This window comes from Quercus lobata, chromosome 6 (genome assembly GCF_001633185.2).
Source record: "Quercus lobata isolate SW786 chromosome 6, ValleyOak3.0 Primary Assembly, whole genome shotgun sequence".
NCBI classification, from domain to species: domain Eukaryota; kingdom Viridiplantae; phylum Streptophyta; class Magnoliopsida; order Fagales; family Fagaceae; genus Quercus; species Quercus lobata.
In genome coordinates, this window is record NC_044909.1 from 53,158,933 (window position 1) to 53,183,519 (window position 24,587).

At 39.6% G+C, this 24,587-nt stretch overlaps 2 protein-coding genes across 5 annotated transcripts; one reads left to right on the forward strand and one right to left on the reverse strand.

The window, feature by feature from the left end:
• Window positions 1-1,492: 1,492 nt before the first annotated feature.
• On the forward strand, window positions 1,493-6,681 carry LOC115994508 (glutamate receptor 3.6-like). 2 transcript variants are annotated; one of them, XM_031118682.1, is made up of 7 exons: window positions 1,493-1,704; window positions 2,263-2,574; window positions 2,699-4,050; window positions 4,137-4,414; window positions 4,883-4,914; window positions 5,016-5,422; window positions 5,931-6,681. In XM_031118682.1, exons 2-7 carry the CDS (start codon window positions 2,310-2,312, stop codon window positions 6,411-6,413), a joined length of 2,817 nt encoding a protein of 938 aa, XP_030974542.1. In that variant the 5' UTR covers window positions 1,493-1,704; window positions 2,263-2,309; the 3' UTR covers window positions 6,414-6,681. The 2 variants fall into 2 exon arrangements, with proteins under 2 accessions (XP_030974542.1, XP_030974543.1); XM_031118683.1 differs by lacking the exon at window positions 1,493-1,704 and adding an exon at window positions 1,940-2,027.
• Window positions 6,682-7,218: 537 nt separating this feature from the next.
• Window positions 7,219-16,350, reverse strand: LOC115994507 (serine/threonine-protein kinase/endoribonuclease IRE1a). 3 transcript variants are annotated; one of them, XM_031118679.1, is made up of 7 exons: window positions 15,861-16,350; window positions 15,068-15,302; window positions 11,100-12,619; window positions 10,037-10,209; window positions 9,463-9,709; window positions 8,508-8,811; window positions 7,219-7,521 (listed from the first exon to the last, which is right to left on the reverse strand). In XM_031118679.1, exons 1-7 carry the CDS (start codon window positions 16,049-16,051, stop codon window positions 7,375-7,377), a joined length of 2,817 nt encoding a protein of 938 aa, XP_030974539.1. In that variant the 5' UTR covers window positions 16,052-16,350; the 3' UTR covers window positions 7,219-7,374. The 3 variants fall into 3 exon arrangements, with proteins under 3 accessions (XP_030974539.1, XP_030974541.1, XP_030974540.1); XM_031118681.1 differs by lacking the exons at window positions 15,068-15,302; window positions 15,861-16,350 and adding exons at window positions 12,737-13,050; window positions 13,164-13,834; XM_031118680.1 differs by lacking the exons at window positions 15,068-15,302; window positions 15,861-16,350 and adding an exon at window positions 12,737-13,834.
• Window positions 16,351-24,587: the final 8,237 nt, after the last annotated feature.

A 24,587-nucleotide genomic window follows, 5' to 3' on the forward strand; every position in this document is an offset into this window, starting at 1 on the left:
CCAGATAGAAAAATATTTAAAATATTATTAATTTTACTTGCAAACCTTTACAAATTGATGTGACAATTAATATGATTTATGAATGTCAGTAACCTATTAAATTTATTTTTCAATTACTTTTTGTGATTGTTGATACATCTTTGTAAGTCTCATGTTGTAAAATTTATAATATCCTTAACATCATTTATTCAAATACTTGTTTATTATCTTCTTAAAGTATCACTAATCACATCCATTGTTACATCATTTGTAAGTTTTTTTTAGTAAAATTTCATATAGCTTTAGCATTTTTCCAAAAAAAAAAAAAAAAAAAAAAAAAAAAAAAGAAAAGAAAGGAGAGCATATTACAAAATAAAAGAATGAATTTTTGTTATAAAAAAATTATGATATTAAACACTAATTAAATATTATTTAAGTGCATTCTTAAAAAAATTTATTTATCTATTTAAGTGATAACAAAAAAGCCCCATTTAAATATATCGCCTTAAACTTCCAAATTTGTTAGGCCGTCCTTGCTATAATATCTGAGAAATAAATGAAACTATAATAAAGACTTCAACTATGGCCAAACAATAATAATTCCATATATCCCAAGAAGTTGGTCAAAGATACTCCGATGGTTAAGTCAATAAACAAATGAGAAAAAAGAGATTAAATCGACAGAGTAACAATGTCCAGTAATGCATACCTTTCTTAGCAAGTAAGCTTGGTGGCAGGAACAACACCCCCACAATAGCCTCTCATTTTTCACTTGCCCGAGCTGTGCTGGTGAAGTGAAAAATGAAGTTCTATTTTGGAGGTCATTCTTGACACCAATCTTACTCCATGAGAAAAGTATGCAACCATGAACACTCTTAGTATTACTCTACCAATATCATCTTTCTTCTTGTCTTACTAGTTATGACTCCCTGTAATTTTATTTTATTTTTTTTTGAAAGAAAAAAAAAATACAGGGAGTCAACGAGTCATAACTATTTTTCCAACGTCACAAATTTGAAGTTTTGTTTTGCATTAATTTTGTATTGAAAAATGATTTGTTATTTGTTAAAAGTTAACAAAAGTATTATAACTTTAAAAGTTGTACCAACAACGGTAACTGGTACTTGGCATTTCACGGAGAAAAACAAGAACCACACTCTAACTGGTAACTGGACATATCATTTCTCTGATATTTATTTATTTATTTTGGTAGATATATATATATATATATATATTTTTTTTTTTTTTTTGGAAAGATTTTGGTACGTAGATAACAAGTATCAAAAGGGACATTACCAATGTCCAGAACATTCATCATCATAATTATGCTTCTCTTAGTCTTAGTGAATGGTTAATAATAACGCAGGGCCACCACCAAGTCACCAACCAATACCATGCACTCAAATTTCCTTGGCATCATCTTCCACGACATGGCCACCCATCTAATCAGATCCAATGGTATCCCTTTCTTTGTCCGCACGTTGATTCTCTTAACCATACGGACTATTCTCTTACAGTTCCAACTCTGTCAACCCCAGATTTCAAGTCTTATCACACTTTCATGTGCTGTAAACCATGAAAAAATAATAATAATAATAAGCGTACAAGTATAACTATGAACTCATTAACTGATACTACTACATCTCTAAACATACAGCTCTTTCATACACGCAGTGTTAACGGTCTAGTTTGTGGGTCACAAATTATAGCCGCTACTGCTACTGTGTAAGTTCTTTTTCCTTATCATTTCAGGCCTACACTTTCTGTAAAGTTGAAGCTTTTTGTGATCCCACAATTATGTCCCTTGTATTGATCATCACTTTTGATTAAAGTTTTTTTTTTTTTTTTTTTTTTCTTACTTGTGGATTTTGAATAAAGTTAGTTTTTTACTTGTGAATTTTCCACTTGAGCTAGCCTTTTTTTTTGTTTTTTTTTGTAGCTACTGCTTTTTTACTCTAAAGTGGTATTTGTTTTGCTTTATGCGTAGTTTTGGTCTGTTGGGTTTTGGCTATAGAACAGAAGCTACACTTGTTTTCGAGCTCATGTTGGTATATTGTTTGCTTTTTCTACTTGTAGGGGTTATACTTTTAAGCTAGATTGTGCAAGTTTCTAGTACCATTCTTTGCTTTATGTTCTTAGATAATTCATATATATGTATTGCTTGGACTTTGTTTCAGGCATTTCTTAAATCTAACATATCATTTGGAGTGTGTTAGTGTTTGAAACTAGAGTCTTCTATTAGTGCTTTCATTTCTTGATGATGTACTTTTGTGTTGTTCGCAGAAAAAGGTGAGAGTTGGGGGTTTGTGTCTGACAGTTTAATTACCACCATGAGTAAAGTTTGGCTTCTAGTGTTAGCAGCTGTCTGCCATGGGATTTCCTCAAATGGGGTTGTTACAAATAGTTCTACAAGGCCTGATGTTGTAAATGTAGGGGCTATTCTCTCTTATAAGTCTATTATTGGCAAAGTTGCGAAAGTCGCAATAGAAGCTGCTGTTGAAGATGTGAATTCTGATCCAACTGTTCTCCCTGGAACTAAGATCGAACTAACAATGCAGGACTCCAATTACAGTGGATTTCTAAGCATTGTTGAGGGTAAATTCTTCGTTATATCTCTTATTAGTTTCTTTGTCTGTTCACTTTTCCTATTTTTAAGGTAGGTGTACTTGGAATCACCAATAAATTATGGTTTTTTCCCCCCCTGAATTTATCATAACAGCCTTGAAGTTCATGGAGAAAGACACTGTGGCCATAATTGGCCCCCAACAATCCGTGACAGCTCATATAATATCTCACATTGCTAACGAGCTCCAAGTTCCTCTATTGTCATATTCAGCAACAGACCCTACCCTGTCTTCACTTCAGTTCCCTTTCTTTGTTAGAACTGCCCAGAATGATCTATATCAGATGGCTGCAATAGCAGACCTCGTCAACTACTATGGATGGAGAGAGGTGATTGCAATCTATGTTGACGATGACCATGGCAGAAATGGGATTGCTGCGTTAGGGGATAAGCTTGCTGAGAAACGATGCAGGATTTCATACAAAGCACCTATGTCCCCCGATCCAACCCGGGATGAGATCACTGATCTACTGGTTAAGGTTGCATTAATGGAGTCTCGGATTGTTGTTCTTCACACTTATGCTGGTCCAGGTCCAGTGGTGCTTAATGTTGCACAGTATCTTGGGATGATGGGAACTGGGTATGTGTGGATAGCTACTAACTGGCTCACTACCTTACTAGATACTAATGCTCCACTAGACTCAGATGCAATGGATGATTTTCAAGGAGTTATTACATTGCGAATGTATGCACCAGATTCAGAACTCAAAAGAAAATTTGTTTCCAGGTGGAATAACTTGACTAGTGGAAAGAGTACTAATGGCTCTTTTGGACTAAGTTCTTATGGTCTATATGCCTATGACACAGTTTGGTTGCTTGCTCATGCAATTGATGCATTTTTCAATCAGGGCGGAATTATCTCATTCTCAAATGATTCAAGGTTAACTGAGCTTCATGGAGGGAGTTTGAATCTTGGTGCTATGAGCATCTTCAATGGAGGGAATTTGTTGCTTCAGAACATTTTACAGGTCAATATGACTGGTGTAACAGGACCAATCAAGTTTAATTCAGATAGGAACTTCATTTATCCTGCATTTGAAGTCATCAATGTCATTGACACAGCGTTAAGGAGGATTGGATATTGGTCTAATTATTCTGGTTTGTCAGTCTTACCTCCAGAAATGCTTTACGCAAAGCCACCTAATCGTTCTAGTGAAAGTCAAAGACTATATCCCGTAATTTGGCCTGGACAAACAACAGAGCGTCCTCGTGGGTGGATTTTCCCAAACAACGGAAGGCATTTGAATATTGGAGTCCCAAAACGAGTTAGTTATCGTGAATTTGTCTCACAAATAGAAGGCACTGACTTGTTCAAAGGGTACTGCATTGATGTATTTACCGCTGCATTGAACTTCTTGCCATATGCTGTCCCATATAAATTAGTTCCATTTGGGGATGGTATTAATAACCCGAGTAGCTCTGAGCTTGTGCATTTGATCACAACGGGCGTAAGTACTATAAACAAAAATTGTTTTAGAATTTTGTGAAGCTTTTCATTAACTTTCTGATTCTCTGGTTTTCTTTTTCCATATAGGTCTATGACGCAGCAATAGGTGACATTGCCATTATCACTAACCGAACAAAAATTGTGGATTTTACGCAGCCATATGTTGAATCCGGGCTAGTAGTTGTGGCCCCAGTGAGGAGGTTAAATTCCAATGCTTGGGCATTTTTAAGGCCATTCACTCCAATGATGTGGGGTGTCACAGCTATCTTTTTTCTCATTGTGGGAGCAGTTGTTTGGATTTTGGAGCATAGAATAAATGATGAATTCCGAGGTCCCCCAAAAAAACAAGTTGTCACTGTTCTGTGGTGAGGACTTACGCATAACATGTCCTATGATGACTGCATAATACTTGTTACTCTTTGCTTAGTGCAAATCCATGAAGATCTTCCTACTAGTTTTATCACTTGATTAGTGTAAGCATATCAACATTAGTTTTTTTTTAAGTTCTTTTTTCCATTCCTTCTTTATTGACATAGGATTGAGACAATGCAGATGACTATGATCTTTCTGATTTAGGGAAAGCAGAAACTCCTCCTTACTCTCCTTTACTATAGAGAAAAAAGTATTCATAGATAGGAAATGGTAAATTTGTTAGGAATTGATGACACAAATATGAAACACTTGAGTGTTGTTGAAAATTACATCGAGATTGTTTTGTATTGAATATTTCTTTCTTTCTTACGTAATGCCTCGTTGGTGAATTAAATCGTGTTTAAATTGCATTTTCTTAGAATAAACCTCCAATCACCTGCATCTCTTTTTTGATTCTGCAGGTTTAGCTTATCAACTTTGTTCTTTTCCCATAGTAAGTGTTGGCTCTAATTTAGTTGTATTTTCTAATAACCATAGGTAACAGTGTAGCCTGTGTTTAGCTTGTCAAGTTAACCCTTTTTCTGTTTTCTGTAGAGGAAAATACAGTCAGCACTCTTGGTCGCCTAGTGCTCATAATATGGCTGTTTGTTGTTCTTATAATCGTTTCAAGCTACACTGCAAGTTTGACCTCAATACTTACAGTGCAAAAGCTTTCTTCTTCAGTTAAAGGCATTGAAAGTCTAATTGACAGCAAGGATCCAATTGGCTACCAGCAAAATTCATATGCCCGAAATTATTTAGTTGAGGAACTTGGCATCCATGAGTCCAGACTTGTTCCTCTTAACATGCCAGAAGATTTTGCTGAAGCCTTAAAAAAGGGTCCCCGGGGAGGTGGTGTTGCTGCAGTTGTTGATGAACGAGCATATGTAGACCTCTTCCTCTCAACCCGATGTGAATTCAGTATTGTAGGTCAAGAGTTCACCAAAGCCGGATGGGGATTTGTGAGTTTCTCTTTATCAATGACACTATACTTCCCTGTAATACTTGATTCTGGAATTTATGTCAGATTCTTGTGGACTTTTTATTATAACATTGATATTAATGTCTTCTACAGTAGTCCAATATAAGGTTACTTTTAGAGAAAGAATGAAATTAAGATGGCCCTGGATTATACTATAAGAACTGGTGTACAAAATGAATGAATTCAAGTCAACTAAAAATTAAAGTGATTTATCAATTCATTATTTTCATTGCAGAAACAGGAATATTGGAAGATATTAATTTTGAATTGTCCTAAAAGATTGTGACAATCTTCAAAATTTGCGCAAACACTGCAAATACCTGAAATCCAATCATCTGGAGTCTTGAGTTTATATTGAATATAATCTGTGTATATTCTTACACCAGGTCTACATGCCTAGCATCATCAAACATCCAAAACAATGACATTATTTCTTCTTGTAGTTGTTGGTTTATAATAACTTGGTTTTATTCTCCATGTATCATCAGGCCTTCCCACGGGACTCACCTTTAGCGATTGACATGTCAACTGCAATTTTAAGACTGTCAGAGAATGGAGACATTGAGAGAATCCATGACAAATGGCTCACGAGAAGTGCTTGCACTTCACAAAGCACAACATTTGAAGTGGATCGGCTTCAGCTTAAAAGCTTTTGGGGCCTTTTTCTCATATGTGGTCTCGCTTGCCTGCTTGCTCTCATTGTATATTTCATCCTGATGGTGCGCCAGTTTAGCAGGCACTATTCAGATGACTTTGAGTCTTCCAGTAGAAGCTCAGGATCTAAAAGTTTTCAAACATTTCTTACATTTGTTGATGAAAAGGAAGAGGAAGTCAAAAACCGCTCCAAGAGAAGGCAAATGGAGAAGGCCTCAAATAGATCTGTTGGTGAAGATGAATCAACCAATAGTTCTAAGAGAAGATATACTGAATCATGCTCAAGTAAAAGTTTGGATAGATGTGAAGAAGCCTAAATAGATATTTCTTACACATTTTCTTGTAGACCTCAAAATCTCTTCCAGTCTGCCTTTGCAACTTTTTTTGCAATTAGTCAATTACTGCTCCTCAACAAGTTTACCTTTCTATATATCTTTTGCGCCTTATATGCATGTATTTGTAGATGTATCATCAAATGACAGCATACCTCCTCTATGTATTTTCTTTTGTAACTAAGGTCACCTGGGAATGCATTCAAGTTTAGGCGTACAAATCTGAGCTATTGATGACCTGAAATGTGGTATCCATTGCTGCTTGCATACTGAATGATCTAGAGTTTTTGTAACCCCTATTCTCTCTCTCTCTCTCTTCAACATGTGGGATAGACATGTTGTGAGAGAGATGATACATACACTAGTAGTGCCTACTTGACAGTAGACCACGCAAACTACAGCTCGCTGCTCCTCTCCACGCAGCACAATCTCTGTGGAAATTTCAATTTTCATAAATTGAAGCCTTGCAACTTACACATCACAGGCTATTATCAAAATGTTGAAAAAGATCTGATTCGTTTGTTTTTAATCCTCAATTCTACAATCTGAAGCGTAAATTCATAAATTCATCAAACTTGAATTCAAGATAAACTTTAATTAATATTGAATACTAAACACATATTTCTCTGTTATTTTGTTCCTCCCCACCGTTTTTTTCCCTCCACTCTGGCTTTAATAACTCAAAAAAGAACTTTAATGACATAACGAGCCATCCATTTGTCTGTAGTCACTTGATTTTTAGGCCTATAGCAGCAACACTTCTTTTTTCTTTTTATTGGTAAGTAAAACATTTAATAAAATTAATTGATGATACATTTATACATTATTATATTACAGTTACGTTAACAATTGTCAACGACCTGCGTATGATAGTTAACGGAAAGTGGATAATATATACAACAAAAGCCATAGATAGTAGCTAAGCAATTAGAAAGAGCATAAAAAGCTAATCAACATTGCTTTTGAAATACTTTTGAAAGGATTCCTCTTCCATACAGTCTCTGCAAACAACCTTGTATACTTCAATGAAGAGTCTTGGGAATCGACTTGTAAAGTAGCGATCATACCCCTCAGGTACTGGTCCTACAAGCTCCTGAAATAGCCACCAAAATTGAAAGTGAACATCAACTATATGTACATAAAAAACAAATCCTAAACAAACTAGATTAAATGGCCTTTAGGACCACTGCGCACCCTTGGATTAGACTAGAGCAAAAAAGTTATCTTGTATTAAAAAATAATAATAATAAAAAGGCCTATAGGTATCTAATCATTACCAATGCCAATAGAGTATGATATAATTTATTTACTTTTGATAAAAATAATTTATCCCTCCACCCCACCCCCAAAAAAAAAAAAATGCTTCAAGGATGTTTTCTATCACACATGGAAGGGTCAACAAGGTCACCAACAAAAACAATTAGAGATATGGATCTCCTCTAGGGAAGCAGGGTTACATACTAAAAGATTACATCAAGATCACAATGAAAACTACTCTTACAATTTATTACTAACTGTTTGAAAGTTAGTATAATTATAAATCTGTCTAAAATGTTTCTTAGTGAGGCCAAACAGCCTAACAACTGCAGTTTCAAAGAGGACTATCAAACCCCCCCAATCCTTCCTAGAAGAGTAGTTAGCCTCTTGATCCATTCAAGGAGAAGATTCCGGCTCAAGTTGACCTATACAAGTTTACTCATAAACAGACCAAATTCAGGTTGACCTTTATTTATCCTACCATTTTGTTCCATAATACATGAGAATCAACCCCCACTCAACAAATGTGTTGCAGGTTTAAGTTTAAGAATTAGCCTCTCCAAACTATCTGCTAACTACCTCTTCTAGACCCCAGAAACAGGAGCCTTGTGACGACCTTTTTATGCACAACCATACACGTATATGGTTTTAGATTTAGGTCGATGGTTATCTCAAAGGGTCAGGCTTGAATTTTCCAATCCATTTTATATTTGGATCAGATCATATCAAAATAAGCTATTAGTAAAGCAGCTTAGTTCAATGAAACAGTTGCTACTCATGCATCCACGAAACCTTTCACTTCTCCTAGCCCAAGAAAAATACCTGAATTTCTTTGGGAAGTTCCCTATAATGGTTCAACTTGTTTCGCATGACACGCAGTAAGTCTCGAACACTGTCAAATTTATAACGCCTGTAACGGCCAATGTTATTGATAAATGCAGGCTCCATCTTTTCATCCCATTTCCCACCCAAAGCCACTGGTCCGGTACTTTCTAACACTTTCAAGAGATCAGAATTAGTCTCCCTATCTTCCAACTCTACTCTGTCACTAGTGTCCCGAAGAAATGACAATCTCATTTCAGAAGTCCAGAATAGAGGATGGTGCAACACCTCCATTGCCTTTGGCCTGAGAGCAAATCAGAGGAAGTTCGTCAATGAATATATTACAAAAGGAAGCATTTATAACTAAAAGTTTGGCAAGCTTAAATGAGAGTGTATGATCACTATATATTATGTACCAATTAATGCATAGTAGAGTCAACTACAAATTGATTCATTATGTTCTATGTTCATTCAAGACAAGAACTATTTTTCAGTAGTATAAAATCAACTCTGGCAACTCCTAAATTGCCATGCAAGAACATCATTTAAATATATATTTTTAAAATATCAGTTCAAAGAAAACAATCCATGGTCAGACCACCCTCCTGCCAGTAAACCTATACAAGGTTGACTAGAGATCAAGCCCAATCATGATGTGTCAATAGTCAATACTTCAATCTATAAACGAGATGCTATCGGAAACAAAATGAATTCTTCTTTTTGGATGGGGCATCCAAGTACTGCCTTACCAAATGACCAGTAGGTTCAGTCAAATGGTATACTTTTACCTCGGGGACAATCACTTGTCATAGAAGAAAAAAACTTCAACAGCTAGAATGGTTAAAAATGATTTAAGAAATAGCAGGCTGAAAATCCATTTTATGGTAGAAAAGCATTATTGCCTATCAAAAAAATATATTGCCAGGCAGGAGCCTGTTTTGAAGGAAAGTAATACCTCAATTCAGGGTCAGGGTTCAATAAACGAGAAATAAGATGCACAGCTTCAGGGATATGTTCCACTAAAAAGAGGTCCATTTGGTTCTTCACAATATTAATATCACGTTCAAGACTATCACCAAATGGATGTCGACCTCCAGTGATGCAGAAAAAAAGGAGACAGCCTAAACTAAACAAATCTACAGAGCGTGTTTGGCGTCCATGATGAAGCTGTTCTGGTGCTTGCCAACCAGAACTGCCACAACCTGCAATAAGTCATTCAATACCAAGCTAAACAAATTAACAATTGTACAGATTTTACAGATTGATAACTAGGATATAGTAATACACAATGCATATTAAGGGAGTCAGTGATATACTGCTCCAGAGCACCCACTTCAATAGCAATTTTCACAGCTTGGATTTAAATTTTAGGCCTTAATGGACCAGAGGAAAAATATCAACCAACAGGATGGTTAGAAAAAGGACATATCAAGAAAATTTATTACATGATAGCTGCCATTAGCATTGCATTTGGTAAGTAGATGAAGGGTGCAAACAGTTCACATAATAAAATAGGTGAGTGCACTTGCCAGTAGCATGATGACCCAAAGAAGACATATCCCCAACAAGGCGCTTGCTAATGCCCATGTCTGAAAGCTTTGCACATAAAGATCTTTCCTTGATTATCAACACATTTTGAGGCTTTAAGTCCCGATGAATTATCCCCAATTCATGCAAATGCACAAGCCCAGAAACCACATCTCTGTTACAAATACAAGCTAGAGGGTCAGAAAGATGCAGATCAAATATGAATAATATTACATGAAAAATGCCTACTTAACATGAAAACTGGACGAGCATTTAGCCTCCACTTGTGTTCACATGGGTCTTGACATGCACATAGAGCCATATTAGAGCATTGAAATTAAATATACAGTATGCAGTTCATCCATGTACTCAGTGAACTTATGGGCAGTTCAGAAGACCTATAGGTCCAAGGAAAATTTTCAAGGTTCTATCAGAACATCTTCTGAAGATGTATATTGAAATCACGAGTGTGGCACTATCCCTTGTCCCTCATAGCATTAATGACAACAACCCAACCTCTAGGATGGATCTTCTATAAAATACCACTGTTACAAATATCAGTAATCAATTGGAAACACATTATTTAGAAAATCCTCAAAACTGCTCCTGCATATAAAATGAATCAGACTCATTTAAGAAGTTGTGAGAAACAAAATGGCGTAATTAAAACACAAAACAAGACAATTTCCAAAACATTCCTGACTAACGAGTTATGGCCAGTTATTGAAGGGCTCCAATGGTTGTTACAGGGTCTACACATTATGTGGTCATACTTGCTAATCATCAGAAAGATCACTTGCTTGTTATGTCAAGCTAGAGACAGGACCTCGCCTCCACACCACACCCCCCCCTTTCCCTTTCCCAAAAAAAAAAAGCACACGCGCACACACAAAAAGGCTTTATAGTGATGATGAGGAAGGACCATTTTCATCTTTCTTTCTCCTTTCTTTGGATAAATCAATGAATATTATTGTATAAAAATAATAAACAGTCTCATTTATAACAAGAACTGATAAAAATCTCTTAGTATAAAACATTTTTGTGTCAGTAAGACTGCTAACCAACCTCATCAGCTTTAATGACAGAGGTGATGGATGGCCATTTGCTTTCCACAAATTAAGATCTGGAAAAATATTCTTCACTGACTCCAAGCGAGCTTTATACTCAATCATAGCTCTTGCTGCTTTGTTCTTGTTGAACACTTGGTTCTGTGAACAATCTGAGTAAATTTGGATCAAATCATCCAAGCTGCAAGTACAACGCTCTAGAGAGAGATAGACAAAATCTTGATCATACTCCACTCCATACCATCGAACAATGTTTGGATGCTGGTCAGATGCAATGAGATTCTGAATTTCTTTAAAAGCCACATCATTATGAGCCTGGACAAGACGTTTCACAGCAACTGGTCGACCTTCATAGATTCCCTCAAGGACAATGGTACCATTGCTTCCCTTAGCAATTTCGGTGTTTGATACAAATAGTTTACCTATCCTACGCCCATCAGTGCCACCATCTACAAGTTTATTAAGGTGCAACGACATTTGGTTATCACCATCAGTATGTACATATGCATCTCCATTTTCAGATGATACATGCTTATCCTTTTTTTCGACACTGCCATTCTTTCCTGATTTTTGAATTTTCTTCCTCTTGGAAGATGCAGTTTTTGAGCCAGAATTACTGGGCTGCTGATTCAAGAAAGCTTGTTCTTTAACTGCCAGAGTATAACCTTTAACAATCAAGCCCACAACAAGGCCAATCATGAACAAAATAAGAGGAAATGCAGGTGACCATTCAAAAAACATGCTTAACAGATGATTAGGAGAAATCCTTATGCTAATCATATCAAATATCCCTGTATCATCAATCTTCATGGGAGGCAAAGGAAGCATTGCTTCACTATCATCATTGTGATGAAAGTCTGTTTTAGGTTGCAGAGGCAACAAGGAGTCCGCAGTAGGGGCTGGGTGCATAATATCTTCGTGATGAACATTTACAAATTTATCAACCGCAGACTTTGAAGCAATAATCAGACCTGATGGAGGCACTGGGAGCATCAAATCTTCAGGAGGCACCCTTGTGAGTATTTCAGGCCCGGATGATTCAAGCAAAATATGATTTCGATGGCGAAAAATAGAGCCTTTTGTGTGACATGACAATGGAATAGCAAAATCAATGCCAATTTCAGAAACAAGCTTATCAGGCAAATTCATAGGAGCCCCACTGGAAGCGTCTAGACAAAGCAAAGAAGCCCCAACTTCTGCAATTGTCATATTCCATGAAGTTTTTTCTGAATTTGGAACAGAGGACGTCAGCAAATAATCTGTCCTTGTGATGTACAGTCGCAAATCAACAACATTTAGGTTCTTCGGACCAGACTTTACCAACTCCTTATTGGATGCTTTATTATATGAAACACTCTGCAACGTTGATGGAGAATCAAATGCATAAGCCCGGATCAGCTTTCCAGTCCTAAGATCAACCTCAAACACAGTTGTTTTCTTAGATCCAAGTGTAACAGCTCCATCCTCTGATATGTATGGTGTATTTTTGACAAATTCATCAATAGACATTGAAAGTTTCTGCAACAGCAACATTGAATCAATAATAAGGCATATACAAATTTAAAAAAAGAGCTAATCATGGATACAGTAGGAACACACAACTAATATATATTAATGCTTCTGATGAGACAGTACATGCCAAATTTTCCAACTCATCGAAAGACAGGACATCACCAGGCTCTATTTGGCCTCCGAACAAAGACACGACCTGTATTCTTTTCTGTTTCTGGTTAGTCTTTTGTCCTTTTACAATCAGAGGAGCAGCTAAAAGGGCACCTACATATTTGCATCTGGCAAACCATTAGAATGCATTCTCTTAGGAAGTAGCATACTCATGTTGTTTGCTTTTGTTTCTTTCATCTCGAAGGCCGGTTCAGAAATAGTTCAAATCCTTCTGACTGGTTAGTCATTAAAGCAGCATGTCTTGCTCTGGGCCAGCAGCAAAAGCCCTAAATATTCATGTTAAATCAAATAGTAGTAGGATTGAAGAAAGCCCCTACTCCTAACAAGTTGCAGAGTTCTACCTTTACCCTGACCAAATAAAGGGAAGGATAGAAAGTACCCTACTAAGTATTGAAGACTTCTCTTTTACTCTCGAATTATCTTGCACCTGTAGCTGTCTAGCGCCTTCCTGCTTCCTTGACAATTTGATTTGAAAGCACATTAAGCTTTGTTGGATTCACTGTCCTGTGTTCCCAAACTGATGAACTTCAAAATCTATAGAAAAGAGCTTCTACCTCTCTTGCTTGTGCACCAGCTCACTATGCTTACACTATGCCCTCTTGTTAGCTAGTTAACAGTTCACTTTGATCATTTCGCTCTTCAGATCTCAAGTCAGGTGACCCTGCCTTGATCTCCTCATCACTCCACTTACACAGTTACACACACACACACAGGATAAGCCTGGTAGCATAATACTGAATTCATAACAAGGACATCTTTTAGGCAATGTCCAGATTCATTAATTGATAAGAAGAAAAATGATACCTACGTATATGACAGTTTGTAGTGGCTATCAATGTCTAGCAACTACAGATGTTAAGTCACAAAGAAGAGCCAAGAAATCCCTTAGGTGCCAAGAAGTCACCATGGCATTGAGATAAATAGAAAGCCCATATTATTTCCCAAAAAAAGAAAAATTTAACAAAAGAATAACACAAGTTCCAGGGTTCAAGAGATAGCCTAGCAGTAATGGCACCTTTGTGGTTTCCTATGTCTGTAGTTTGAACCCCATCCCCCCCCCCCTCTCTCTCTCTCTCTCTCTCTCTCTCTCTCTCTCTACCTATGCAAAAAATAGGAAAAAAAAGAAAAAAGAATAAGCAAAGTTCTATCATCTTAATATGAAAGCACTTCTCCAATTAAACCTTTCTTTTCCCTATTTTGATATGTGAGTAGCTCCAAATGGAGGAAAAGGGAGTTGTGTGAAAAGGCCATAGAAAGCCTTCCCAAACAAGATTGATTGTGAAAACTATTACGGGCTTGAGAAAGATCTCCAAAACAAATAAATGGAACTAAGAAAAATAGAAATAAATAAATAAATAAAAACATAATCACACATGAGAACACCAAGGATTTATGCGGTTCGGCCTTTGGCCTACATCCATGAGCAGCAACAAGGAGACAATTTTAGTAACAAATATGGAGATTACAAAGGTAGTATATAGGCACTCTCAAAAAAACACAAACCCCATATGCACCCAAAGAGCTTTCTCTCCCAAATTACAAAGAATAGATAAATTTCTATTTCCCTATTCTAATTTGCAGCACTTTTCTCTTAGAGAACCAAATAACCAGGCCAATATATGTGCATGTGTATATATTTGTGAGATTCAGCAAAGTGGTTATCTAATAGCATTCAAATACAACTAAGTATTTTGTTGTTGTGCACAGTCCCGAAATTTTAAAGGTAATCCAATTCAAGCCATGCAACAAAGAGAGGGGGTGGGAGAGTCAACTTATCAATTCAACCCATTTTGACAACCTGGTCTTCATAATTTGTCTCTCTTTTGCTTCCTTCAGACCATAAGAAAAGATCTATAATGTCTCTTAAGAACGCATCAGAGTTTGGCCTTAGGACCCATCAGAGTTTGGAATATAAGGGCAATAGTCAATGACTCAAGGAAAGGTGGAGTCTTAACTGGAGAGAGGATCCACTTATATGGACAGATATTGATTGTCCACATCTCCTCACACAAAACGCTAATACAACAATCTTATTTGAAGAGCTCCAAGGATGATTGATGCCTTCCCACATGTTATAAGAGAAATATGCAATACACCAATAGATAAATGAACGTTGAGGAAAGTAAAACACTAGAGAAGATTGGCAAACAGATGTGACTAAGTTCATAAACAGTTTAAGAAGCAGAAGCTTTAGCTACAGACCAATAATAGTAGACCTTCACCTTTAAAAAAAAAAAAAAAAAAAAAAGCATTGATATAAGAAACACAGACAAGACACCATACCGTTTTACCAAAGTGCTCACTGTGCATATACAAATCCCAGTCATCTCCACAATCTATGAAGAACCTGCCACTTGGGTCAGATGCATTTTCTTTGTCATTATCTTGCCCAGAAGCAGCTTGATATGAAGTGTAAATTGGTGTTCCAGACTCAAATGACCAGATAACTCTCTTAGAATTACTCTCCACCAAATGGACTGTCCCATCCAAGCCAGCAATCAGTGCAGTACTATGTTTACTGTTCCCATGGAAAATGGAAAAATCAAATGTAAAGCAAAGTAGCAGAGTTTGGATAGTCATTATCCCACAAAAAGATTTGTATCTACAAAGCTAAATTTGTATTTGCATCACGTGTTTCAAGAATGTGATCCAAACCCTACCCCCTATTAGAATAATGGTTATTCGAGTAAATTCACCCTTTCCTAACAACTTAAACATTTAGGACAATCGATAATTTATCATGATATCAAATCAGATAGTCCTCAATTCAAACTCTGTCACCGATCTGCCTCCCATTTTAAAAGTTAAAATAATGGTTAAATGAATAAATAAACCCTTTCCTAACAGCTAACGCTTTTGGGATCAAGTGGTAATTTATCAATGTAAAGCATATACAAGGTGCATGAAATACAAAGTTTGCATTATAATTGAACAAATTAATTCAACATATAGTAAGAGAAAAACCTAGTCCAAACCATGTTCCATAAAACTCTATTTCAAAAATTAGATGGAGTTCTGAGTTGTGAATATAATTAAAAGACAAAATATGAAGGAAAAAAAAAAAAAAAGAACTCACGGTGAGATAGACAGGAGAGATCGGGTCGGGCTTCGAGTCAAGCCATCATCCCCGTGAGGATCCCAAAGCGACAACTCCGAGCTTTCGGAGCTCAACAACAAGTCGTCTATTACGCTTGAAGACATCGAGATTGTGAATAATAATATGCAGAATATTAAGGTAGGAATAAGAATAAAGTGGTGTTTCTTCATCTGGAAACTGAAATCAAATTAGAGAGGGTGTGAGAAATATTGGTCAAGATGATGAGGGAGTAGAGGAGAAGGTGGCGTGGTCGAAATCATAATCATGAGAGAAGAGAACAGCGACAATAAGGCAGCTTTGGAAGAAGATTCTAAGCTTCTTCCCAAGCTGCAATTTTAGGATCTCCAAACCAAACCCCTCACCTTTGCTGGCTTGTCTTTAACAATTTTTTTGTCTTAACGGTTTTGCTATTTGTCTCCAAAATCTCCTTTTCTTTTCTTTTTTTTATTTTTTAATACTTCCATGCTTAGGATGGGGGATGAATATAGACACTGTGTCTATTGACGTCTTGGTTAAAAACCCTAAAAATATGATAGTGTTTAGTACCTGCACCTTTTCTTTCTTTTTTTTTTCTTTTTTTTTTAAGAATCCTTTGCTACATGAACTTAAATAACAGTTTCTTTTGTTTAGAGATAATTACAACGTGCTGTTAATTCCGCAGTTCGATCTCTTTTCCGCCTAGACCTCCAAGCACTTTGTATATGAGAATGTGCCAATTCAGCTACAAAGCCTATGACAAATAACAGTTTTTTGTGTTTAAATAATATTACACATATTTTTACACACTTTTCTACCTACACGTATTTTCAAAAAATATAAACAACATTACTAGAATAACATTACTAAACGGACCATATCACTTAAAATACAAGGTTCTTAGCCCATTCTAGTACTTTTTTTTTCTTTTTTTCTTTTTTTTGCCTTTTGATTAATAGAGGGCAAATTACTTTTTTTTTTTTTTCATTCTAAACTATTACTTCGATTACTCTAATGAACTATCAAAACGCACAGGGGTGGAACTACCCTTGGACTGGGGGCAATAGCCCCCCCTAATTTTTTTTTAAAAATATTATTATATATGTGTATATTAATTTTAGCAATTTTATTCTATAAAATTACATTTTATTTCCCTTTAATAATATCATTGATTCTTTTAAGAGTAATGCTATACTCACAAACTTTTTTATAACATTTTTACAAACCTTTTTGGTAGCTGTGGGTCCGAGAGGTCTGCAATCCGGCCCAAACTCTATCTGGGCCCAGGGCCCGTGCCGAGGAGGTCTCTTGCCGAGGACGAATGATCAATAGCCGGGGTAGCAAGGGGAACGGCTGAGAAACTACCCTGTCCTCGGCATTCCAGAACTTCAATGGGAAGACCAACATCATGGTGGAGGCAATCCCCAAACAGCCCCCTCAAGGGGATATGAACGGAATGGGGCCCACAGGGAAGCAGGGTGTGAAATTGGACCAAGGAAAGTGCGTCCCCTCTTCAGTAAATGCACATGCCAATACCCAGAGCTGATTAATGAGAAAAGACATTTGGACGGTGTAAACTTCGATCTTCGCAACTAATAGAAAGTAAGACGAGACAGTTGATGGGATGAATACAGAAATAAGCTCCTGCCTGACCTACAAGTGGAGGGCCAGGATCAACCAAGACGGACTATATAATAAAAAGGTAGGTGCACCAAGCAGGTGGCTAGGAAAAATGGCCAAAAACCAGAGCCTCCCAGCCCACCTCCAGGAGAAAGGTTCCAGGGGTGAAGAAAACTTAATCACGCATGACCACTACGAAAAACCCACCACCAGGTGACTAAGGCCTAGCCTTCCAAACTCACGCTCTACAAATGATATTGTTTGGACCTTTTTACGCGCGAACCCAACACTGCTACGGTTTGTTACGAATCGTGCCCTTACAATTGGCGCCGTCTGTGGGAAAGGCTTGTGTGTTGGCATAGGCGGTGGGTCGAGAGAGTTCCCTTGTCATTTCTGACAATTGGCTATAGAGTTTTAGAGTAAAGTTCCGCTAGGGGCTATGCTTCTTGACTAGGGGCTACGCTTGGTAGCGTTAATCGCGCGGATAATTCTAGGGGCTTGGCCGAGGAGCTAACTCCCCTAAAGCCAAGTTCCAACGCCAAAGGAAAACTAGGTTTTGGACAGAACCAAGGCATTGCATGGTCCACGGACTCAAGCCTATGGGAAAACCGACTACCTGGATGAGGAAAACTAGGTTTTGGACAGAATCAAGACATTGCATGGTCCACGGACTCAAGCCTATGGGAAAACCAACTACCTGGATGAGGAAAACTAGGTTTTGGACAGAACCAAGGCATTGCATGGTCCACGGACTCAAGCCTAGGGGAAAACCAACTACCTGGATGAGGAAAACTAGGTTTTGGACAGAACCAAGGCATTGCATGGTCCTCGGACTCAAGCCTATGGGAAAACCAACTACCTGGATGAGGAAAACTAGGTTTTGGACAGAACCAAGGCATTGCATGGTCCTCGGACCCAAGCCTATGGGAAAACCAACTACCTGGATGAGGAAAACTAGGTTTTGGACAGAACCAAGGCATTGCACGGTCCTCGGACTCAAGCCTATGGGAAAACCAACTACCTGGATGAGGAAAACTAGGTTTTGGACAGAATCAAGGCATTGCATGGTCCTCGAACTCAAGCCTATGGGAAAACCAACTACCTGGATGAGGAAAACTAGGTTTTGGACAGAACCAAGACATTGCATGGTCCTCGGACCCAAGCCTAGGGGAAAACCAACTACCTGGATGAGGAAAACTAGGTTTTGGACAGAACCAAGGCATTGCATGGTCCTCGGACCCAAGCCTATGGAAAACCAACTACCTGGATGAGGAAAACTAGGTTTTGGACAGAACCAAGGCATTGCATGGTCCTCGGACCCAAGCCTATGGGAAAACCAACTACCTGGATGAGGAAAACTAGGTTTTGGACAGAACCAAGGCATTGCATGGTCCTCGGACCCAAGCCTATGGGAAAACCAACTACCTGGATGAGGAAAACTAGGTTTTGGACAGAACCAAGGCATTGCATAGTCCTCGGACTCAAGCCTATGGGAAACCAACTACCTGGATGAGGAAAACTAGGTTTTGGACAGAACCAAGGCATTGCATGGTCCTCGGACCAAGCCTATGGGGAAACCAACTACCTGGATGAGGAAAACTAGGTTTTGGACAGAACCAAGGCATTGCACCTCGGACCAAGCCTATGGGAAACCAACTACCTGGATGAGGAAAACTAGGTTTTGGACAGAACCAAGGCATTGCATGGTCCTCGGACTCAAGCCTATGAGAAAACCAACTACCTGGATGAGGAAAACTAGGTTTTGGACAGAACCAAGGCATTGCATGGTCCACGGACTCAAGCCTATGGGAAAACCAACTACCTGGATGAGGAAAACTAGGTTTTGGACAGAACCAACGCATTACATGGTCCTCGGACCCAAGCCTATGGGAAAACCAACTACCTGGATGAGGAAAACTAGGTTTTGGACAGAACCAAGGCATTGCATGGTCCTCGGACTCAAGCCTATGAGAAAACCAACTACCTGGATGAGGAAAACTAGGTTTTGGACAGAACCAAGGCATTGCATGGTCCACGGACTCAAGCCTATGGGAAAACCAACTACCTGGATGAGGAAAACTAGGTTTTGGACAGAACCAAGGCATTGCATGGTCCTTGGACCCAAGCCTATGGGAAAACCAACTACCTAGATGAGGAAAACTAGGTTTTGGACAGAACCAAGGCATTGCATGGTCCTCGGACTCAAGCCTATGGGAAAACCAACTACTTGGATGAGAAAATTGGGCACTAAGCAAGACTTAGCTACTATGCGTGACGTCGAAAATGGTGCCTATATCTTCATTAAACGAGGGTTAGAAATAAATCTAAAGCCTCTGCGGGTGCAAATAAGTTAGGGTTTGAGGAACATGATGATAAGTGTATTGCATGCATAGACATTCGTACATGATAAAATGAAACAGCGCTGAATTTATAAACAAATATTGCGTATCAACGAGGGCAGTTAACGATGTAACCAGAAAGAAAAAGGATAAACAAGATTTCATATATACATGTTCAAATGCTTGCAAATCATCAACAAATTAGGAGGTTTTTGAAATAAAAGGAAACAAGTTAATCGTTAAAATAAAAATGAATACAAAAGCCTAGCCAAGATCTCTACTTTTCTGCTTTTTTGTCGGTCACGTCCTGAGAGGAAGGAACAGGATCAGCTTCGATGCCCGGGAGGATGGTCCCTTCTGGGGAAGGCTGAACGGGGCCAGCGCTGGTACTCTGAGGGACCACAGCAAGGGGAATGGCTTATGGCGGCTGTGCAAGTGTGGCTGGCTCCTCTATACTAGACACCTGAATGCCAACTACGGGCTCAGTAACCTCTTTAGGTGCCTCAGGACCCGTATGCTGAGATATCATTATCACATCCTGAAGTTCTCCTTCTTTGGGCGCCTTGCTAGAGGAACCGCTGGCCTGTAAGTCCTCCGATGGGGTGATCTCTTCCTCGGGTTGATCACACGTAGCCGCGGAGTTGGTAGAAGTGGCCTCACGAATGGCCGCCGGGTAGAATATGCTCTCCGCCTTCCACAAATCAGATGAAGCATCCACCCCAGCTTGCTTCAATGCTTCTTCCCAAACCTGGGAGCAATAAAACCTACACACTCCAGGAATCTGCGCCTTAAGGGTGGCCTGGGTCTCGGGCGACTCCCATGTTGTAACCGTCATCTTCGGCCGTATTCTTGGCAGCCTCTGCCTCATTCTTGGCAAACTCAGCCTCCTGCTTTGCCCTTTGGGCTTCATCTCAGGCATATTCTGCCACTCCCTTTTCATGTACAGCCGCGGCCAGCTGCTTGTTTAAATCCTCGATCAGGTCTTTGGCTATTCGTAACTGGTCCTCGGCTTCAAGTGCGCGCTTTGTTTGGTCCTTGGCTTGTTTTTGGGCATTAGCAAGGCCCGCCGAAACGTTATCCCTCTCGCGGGTAGTTATTGTTAAGTCATCCTTGACTTTGGCAAGTTCATTTTCAGAAGCTTCGAGAGTCTTTGAGGCCGTTATACGCTTCTTGCGTTCGTTCTCGGCCGCCTTACTCCTGTCATGCACTTCTTCCTCCATCCTATAGGTTGCCTGGAGAGCCTGTCAAGAAAGATGAGCGTGTAGTGAGTAACAAACCGGTGACAAGAGTTAATAAAGTGTTAGGTTTTAAGAAATCTTACCATGCCCAAGTATCTCTTAGTACTGAGAAAAACCTCCTGCATCCTCATTCTCCTCAGCTCATCCATGTCATTAGGGAGTAACATGATTCTCCCTAATGCATCCGCCACGTAGCCACCCTCGCCGTCTCCAAGGTCCCTCAAAGAGGCCGTCTCCAATAATGGACCCCCGTGAAGCATTGGGGCAGGAAGCCAGGCACTCGGTAGGGACTGGGAATCAATTCCCTTTCCCTTGCCTTGAGAAGTTTGAACTTCAGTTCCTTTGCCCTTGCCTTGGGGTCCGACCTTCAGTTGTTTTGTGCGCGGAGTCTCATCCTTCTCCTTAGGAGGTTGGGATTTTCCCTCGTCCACAATGTCCTTGCCCTTGGGGCTCCTATTTCTCTTGGAATCAACACCTTCAGGTCGAGGAGGCCGAGCTGGTTGGGAGGAAGTGGGAAGTTCGGGGCGGGTGGATTGTGGCTGAGACTTGGTGGAGGATGACCTGGTTTGGATTGTAAGGGGCCGAGGTGGTGGAGGAGGAGCATCGGGTTGTGGTGTTTCCTGTGTATCCTTCCCTGGTTGGCCCTCGAGGAGTTGTAGAAGAGGGGTCAAGGGTATTCTCTTGACTCCCATCTCGGCTTGAGAAGAAGTGCCTATTGACGACAATTCCGCCTCGGACAAGGCTGGGTCACCTATGTCACCAGGAGGGTCCTCGGATTGACAGACTAGGTCAAATACCCCAAAACCTTCCTCGGGCTGATCTGGCTCGTCTTCGTCCTCTGCTACTGGGTGAGACGAGGAGGGACCCACCTGTGGGATGTTCTCGGGGACAGCTGGCTCCTGGGAGATTAAAAATCCCGTCTCAACTACGGTAATTTTGGGAAGCCAAGGATGGCGGGCACTAATCACGTGCCTTGCGTCCCCAAACGACTTCTGAACAAGAGGGTACCCTAGTATTTTGTGAGCTGCTCGGACTTGGCCATCTCTGTCATTCACAAAAACCGCCGCTTGTAAAACGGTTTCCAAGTCCGCCCGATTGACTAAGTGAAAATGCCGTGTGTAGGCGTGTTCATCTACCAAAAAAAAAAAAAACAACAAACATATATGTATAGTTAGCTATCGAACAACGTTAGATTAGAATGGCGTAAAGGGTTATCCCTTCCATTCCCAGTACCCCACCTGGTTCTCCTTCTACTACGGGGCATGGATCGCCATCGTGCCATTCCCCAGAGACGATAAGGAAATCCTTGTTCAGTCCCTTGTTGGAGTCAGGGAGACACTGGATCAACCGAACCCTTTCGTCCCTCGACCTCATGTAGTAGGTTTTCCCTTTCAATTTTTGGAGGTTATAGCATCAGTTCACGTCATGATGGGTCAGTCTTAACCCCATCTTCTCATTCAAAGCATCCACGCACCCCAGAATCCTAAAAACGTTGCCGGCACATTGAGTGGGGGTTAGACGGAAATGTCTGAGATAACCCCTCGTCACTGGCCCCATAGGGATTCTCATGCCTCCCTCAACAAAGGCGAGGACGGGAATTACTACCGCGCCCGTTCCCCTCTTATAGTGCCATTCCCCCATCTTACAGTGCTCCAGACTTACGTTGGGGGGAATCCTATAATCAACGATGAACTTATTCATCGCCTCTTCAGTATCAACTAACTTCCTCAATCTCAATTTAGTTGTCTTTGTCATTTGCTAAAACAAACCTAACCCGCGACGGGAAAGAAAGGGAGCCAAAGAGAAATAAACTCAGAAAAAAAAAGCACGAGTTAATGGAGGTAGGGAACTTACATAAAAGAAGAATTACGCTTCGGATAGGTTTTATGTGCTGGAGATAGAATTGAATTTGGGCGGAAGTTCAGATGAACCCAGGATATACGCACAAAAACTCTTAAGTACAGAACTGAAGAGACGGATCCATCTCCAAAAAATCTTTTATACTTTCTACGGTAACTGCACGCCTTTTCCCGCCCAAAAAGACCAGAAGATCACCACCGTTCGATTTCTATCATACCGTAGAACGTGGGAAGCATAAAGCCGCCCGTATTTAATGAGGCCACGTTTCACCTTCCAACGGCTCTAGGAACGTGCCTTGGGCAGGTGAAAAACCTCGGGAATCGATAGATGACAAGGATTGATAGGCATTGACAGATCTCTGATGTCATCAAAACCCTTCTATTCGTCCGAGGAGATGGATAGCAGGATTTTGAGGGGCTATTGTGGGTCCGAGAGGTCTGCAATCCGGCCCAAACTCTATCTGGGCCCAGGGCCTGTGCCGAGGAGGTCTCTTACCGAGGACGAATGATCAATGGTCGGGGTAGCAAGGGGAACGGCTGAGAAACTACCATGTCCTCGGCATTCCAGAGCTTCAATGGGAAGACCAACATCATGGTGGAGGCAATCCCCAAACAGCCCCCTCAAGGGGATATGAACGGAATGGGGCCCACAGGGAAGCAGGGTGTAAAATTGGACCAAGGAAAGTGCGTCCCCTCTTCAGTAAATGCACCTGCCAATACCCAGAGCTGATTAATGAGAAAAGACGTTTGGACGGTGTAAACTTCGATCTTCGCAACTAATAGAAAGTAAGACAGGACGGTTGATGGGATGGATACAGAAATAAGCTCCTGCCTGACCTACAAGTGGAGGGCCAGGATCAACCAAGACGGACTATATAATAAAAAGGTAGGTGCACCAAGCACGTGGCTGGGAAAAATGGCCAAAAACCAGAGCCTCCCAGCCCACCTCCAGGAGAAAGGTTCCAGGGGTGAAGAAAACTTAACCACGTATGACCACCACGAAAAACCCACCACCAGGTGACTAAGGCCTAGCCTTCCAAACCCACGCTCTACAAATGATATTGTTTGGGTCTTTTTACGCGCGAACCCAACACTGCTACGGTTCGTTACGAATCGTGTCCTTACAGTAGCAAATTCTTATTGGTTCGCATATGGGCACACCATTTACATAAATTTTTAACTTACCAGTAACCACTTATTACATTAATAATTTATAATAAAAAAACTTGTAGTCCTAGTATTTTCCTAATTTTAGTGACCATAAAAAAATTTATAGATCTAAAATCTAAAATAAAATATACAAGCAAAAAAAAAAAAATAGCTCAACAACAAAAATTACCAATAAAACTAAAAACAAAATTAAACTCAATTAACTAATTTTATCCAAAATAAATAACCTTGCCCTTTAAAAAAATTCTAAACAAAAATAATTTTGTTCTTACCTACAAAAAAAAAAAAAAAAACTTTGCAGCTAAGTAGCAGAATTAGAGGTTGAAATCACTGCAAACAGCTAACAGTAAAACCGCCCCCTAACTCAAAGTTCTGGCTTCGTCCTGAAAACGCACTACTAGTCCTCCCTATTATAAAAGTATATTCTACCATGCATCTGTAATGCAATTGACTTTGAATCCACTTATTGGCAATATCATAAAAATAATTGTACATTAATTTTAC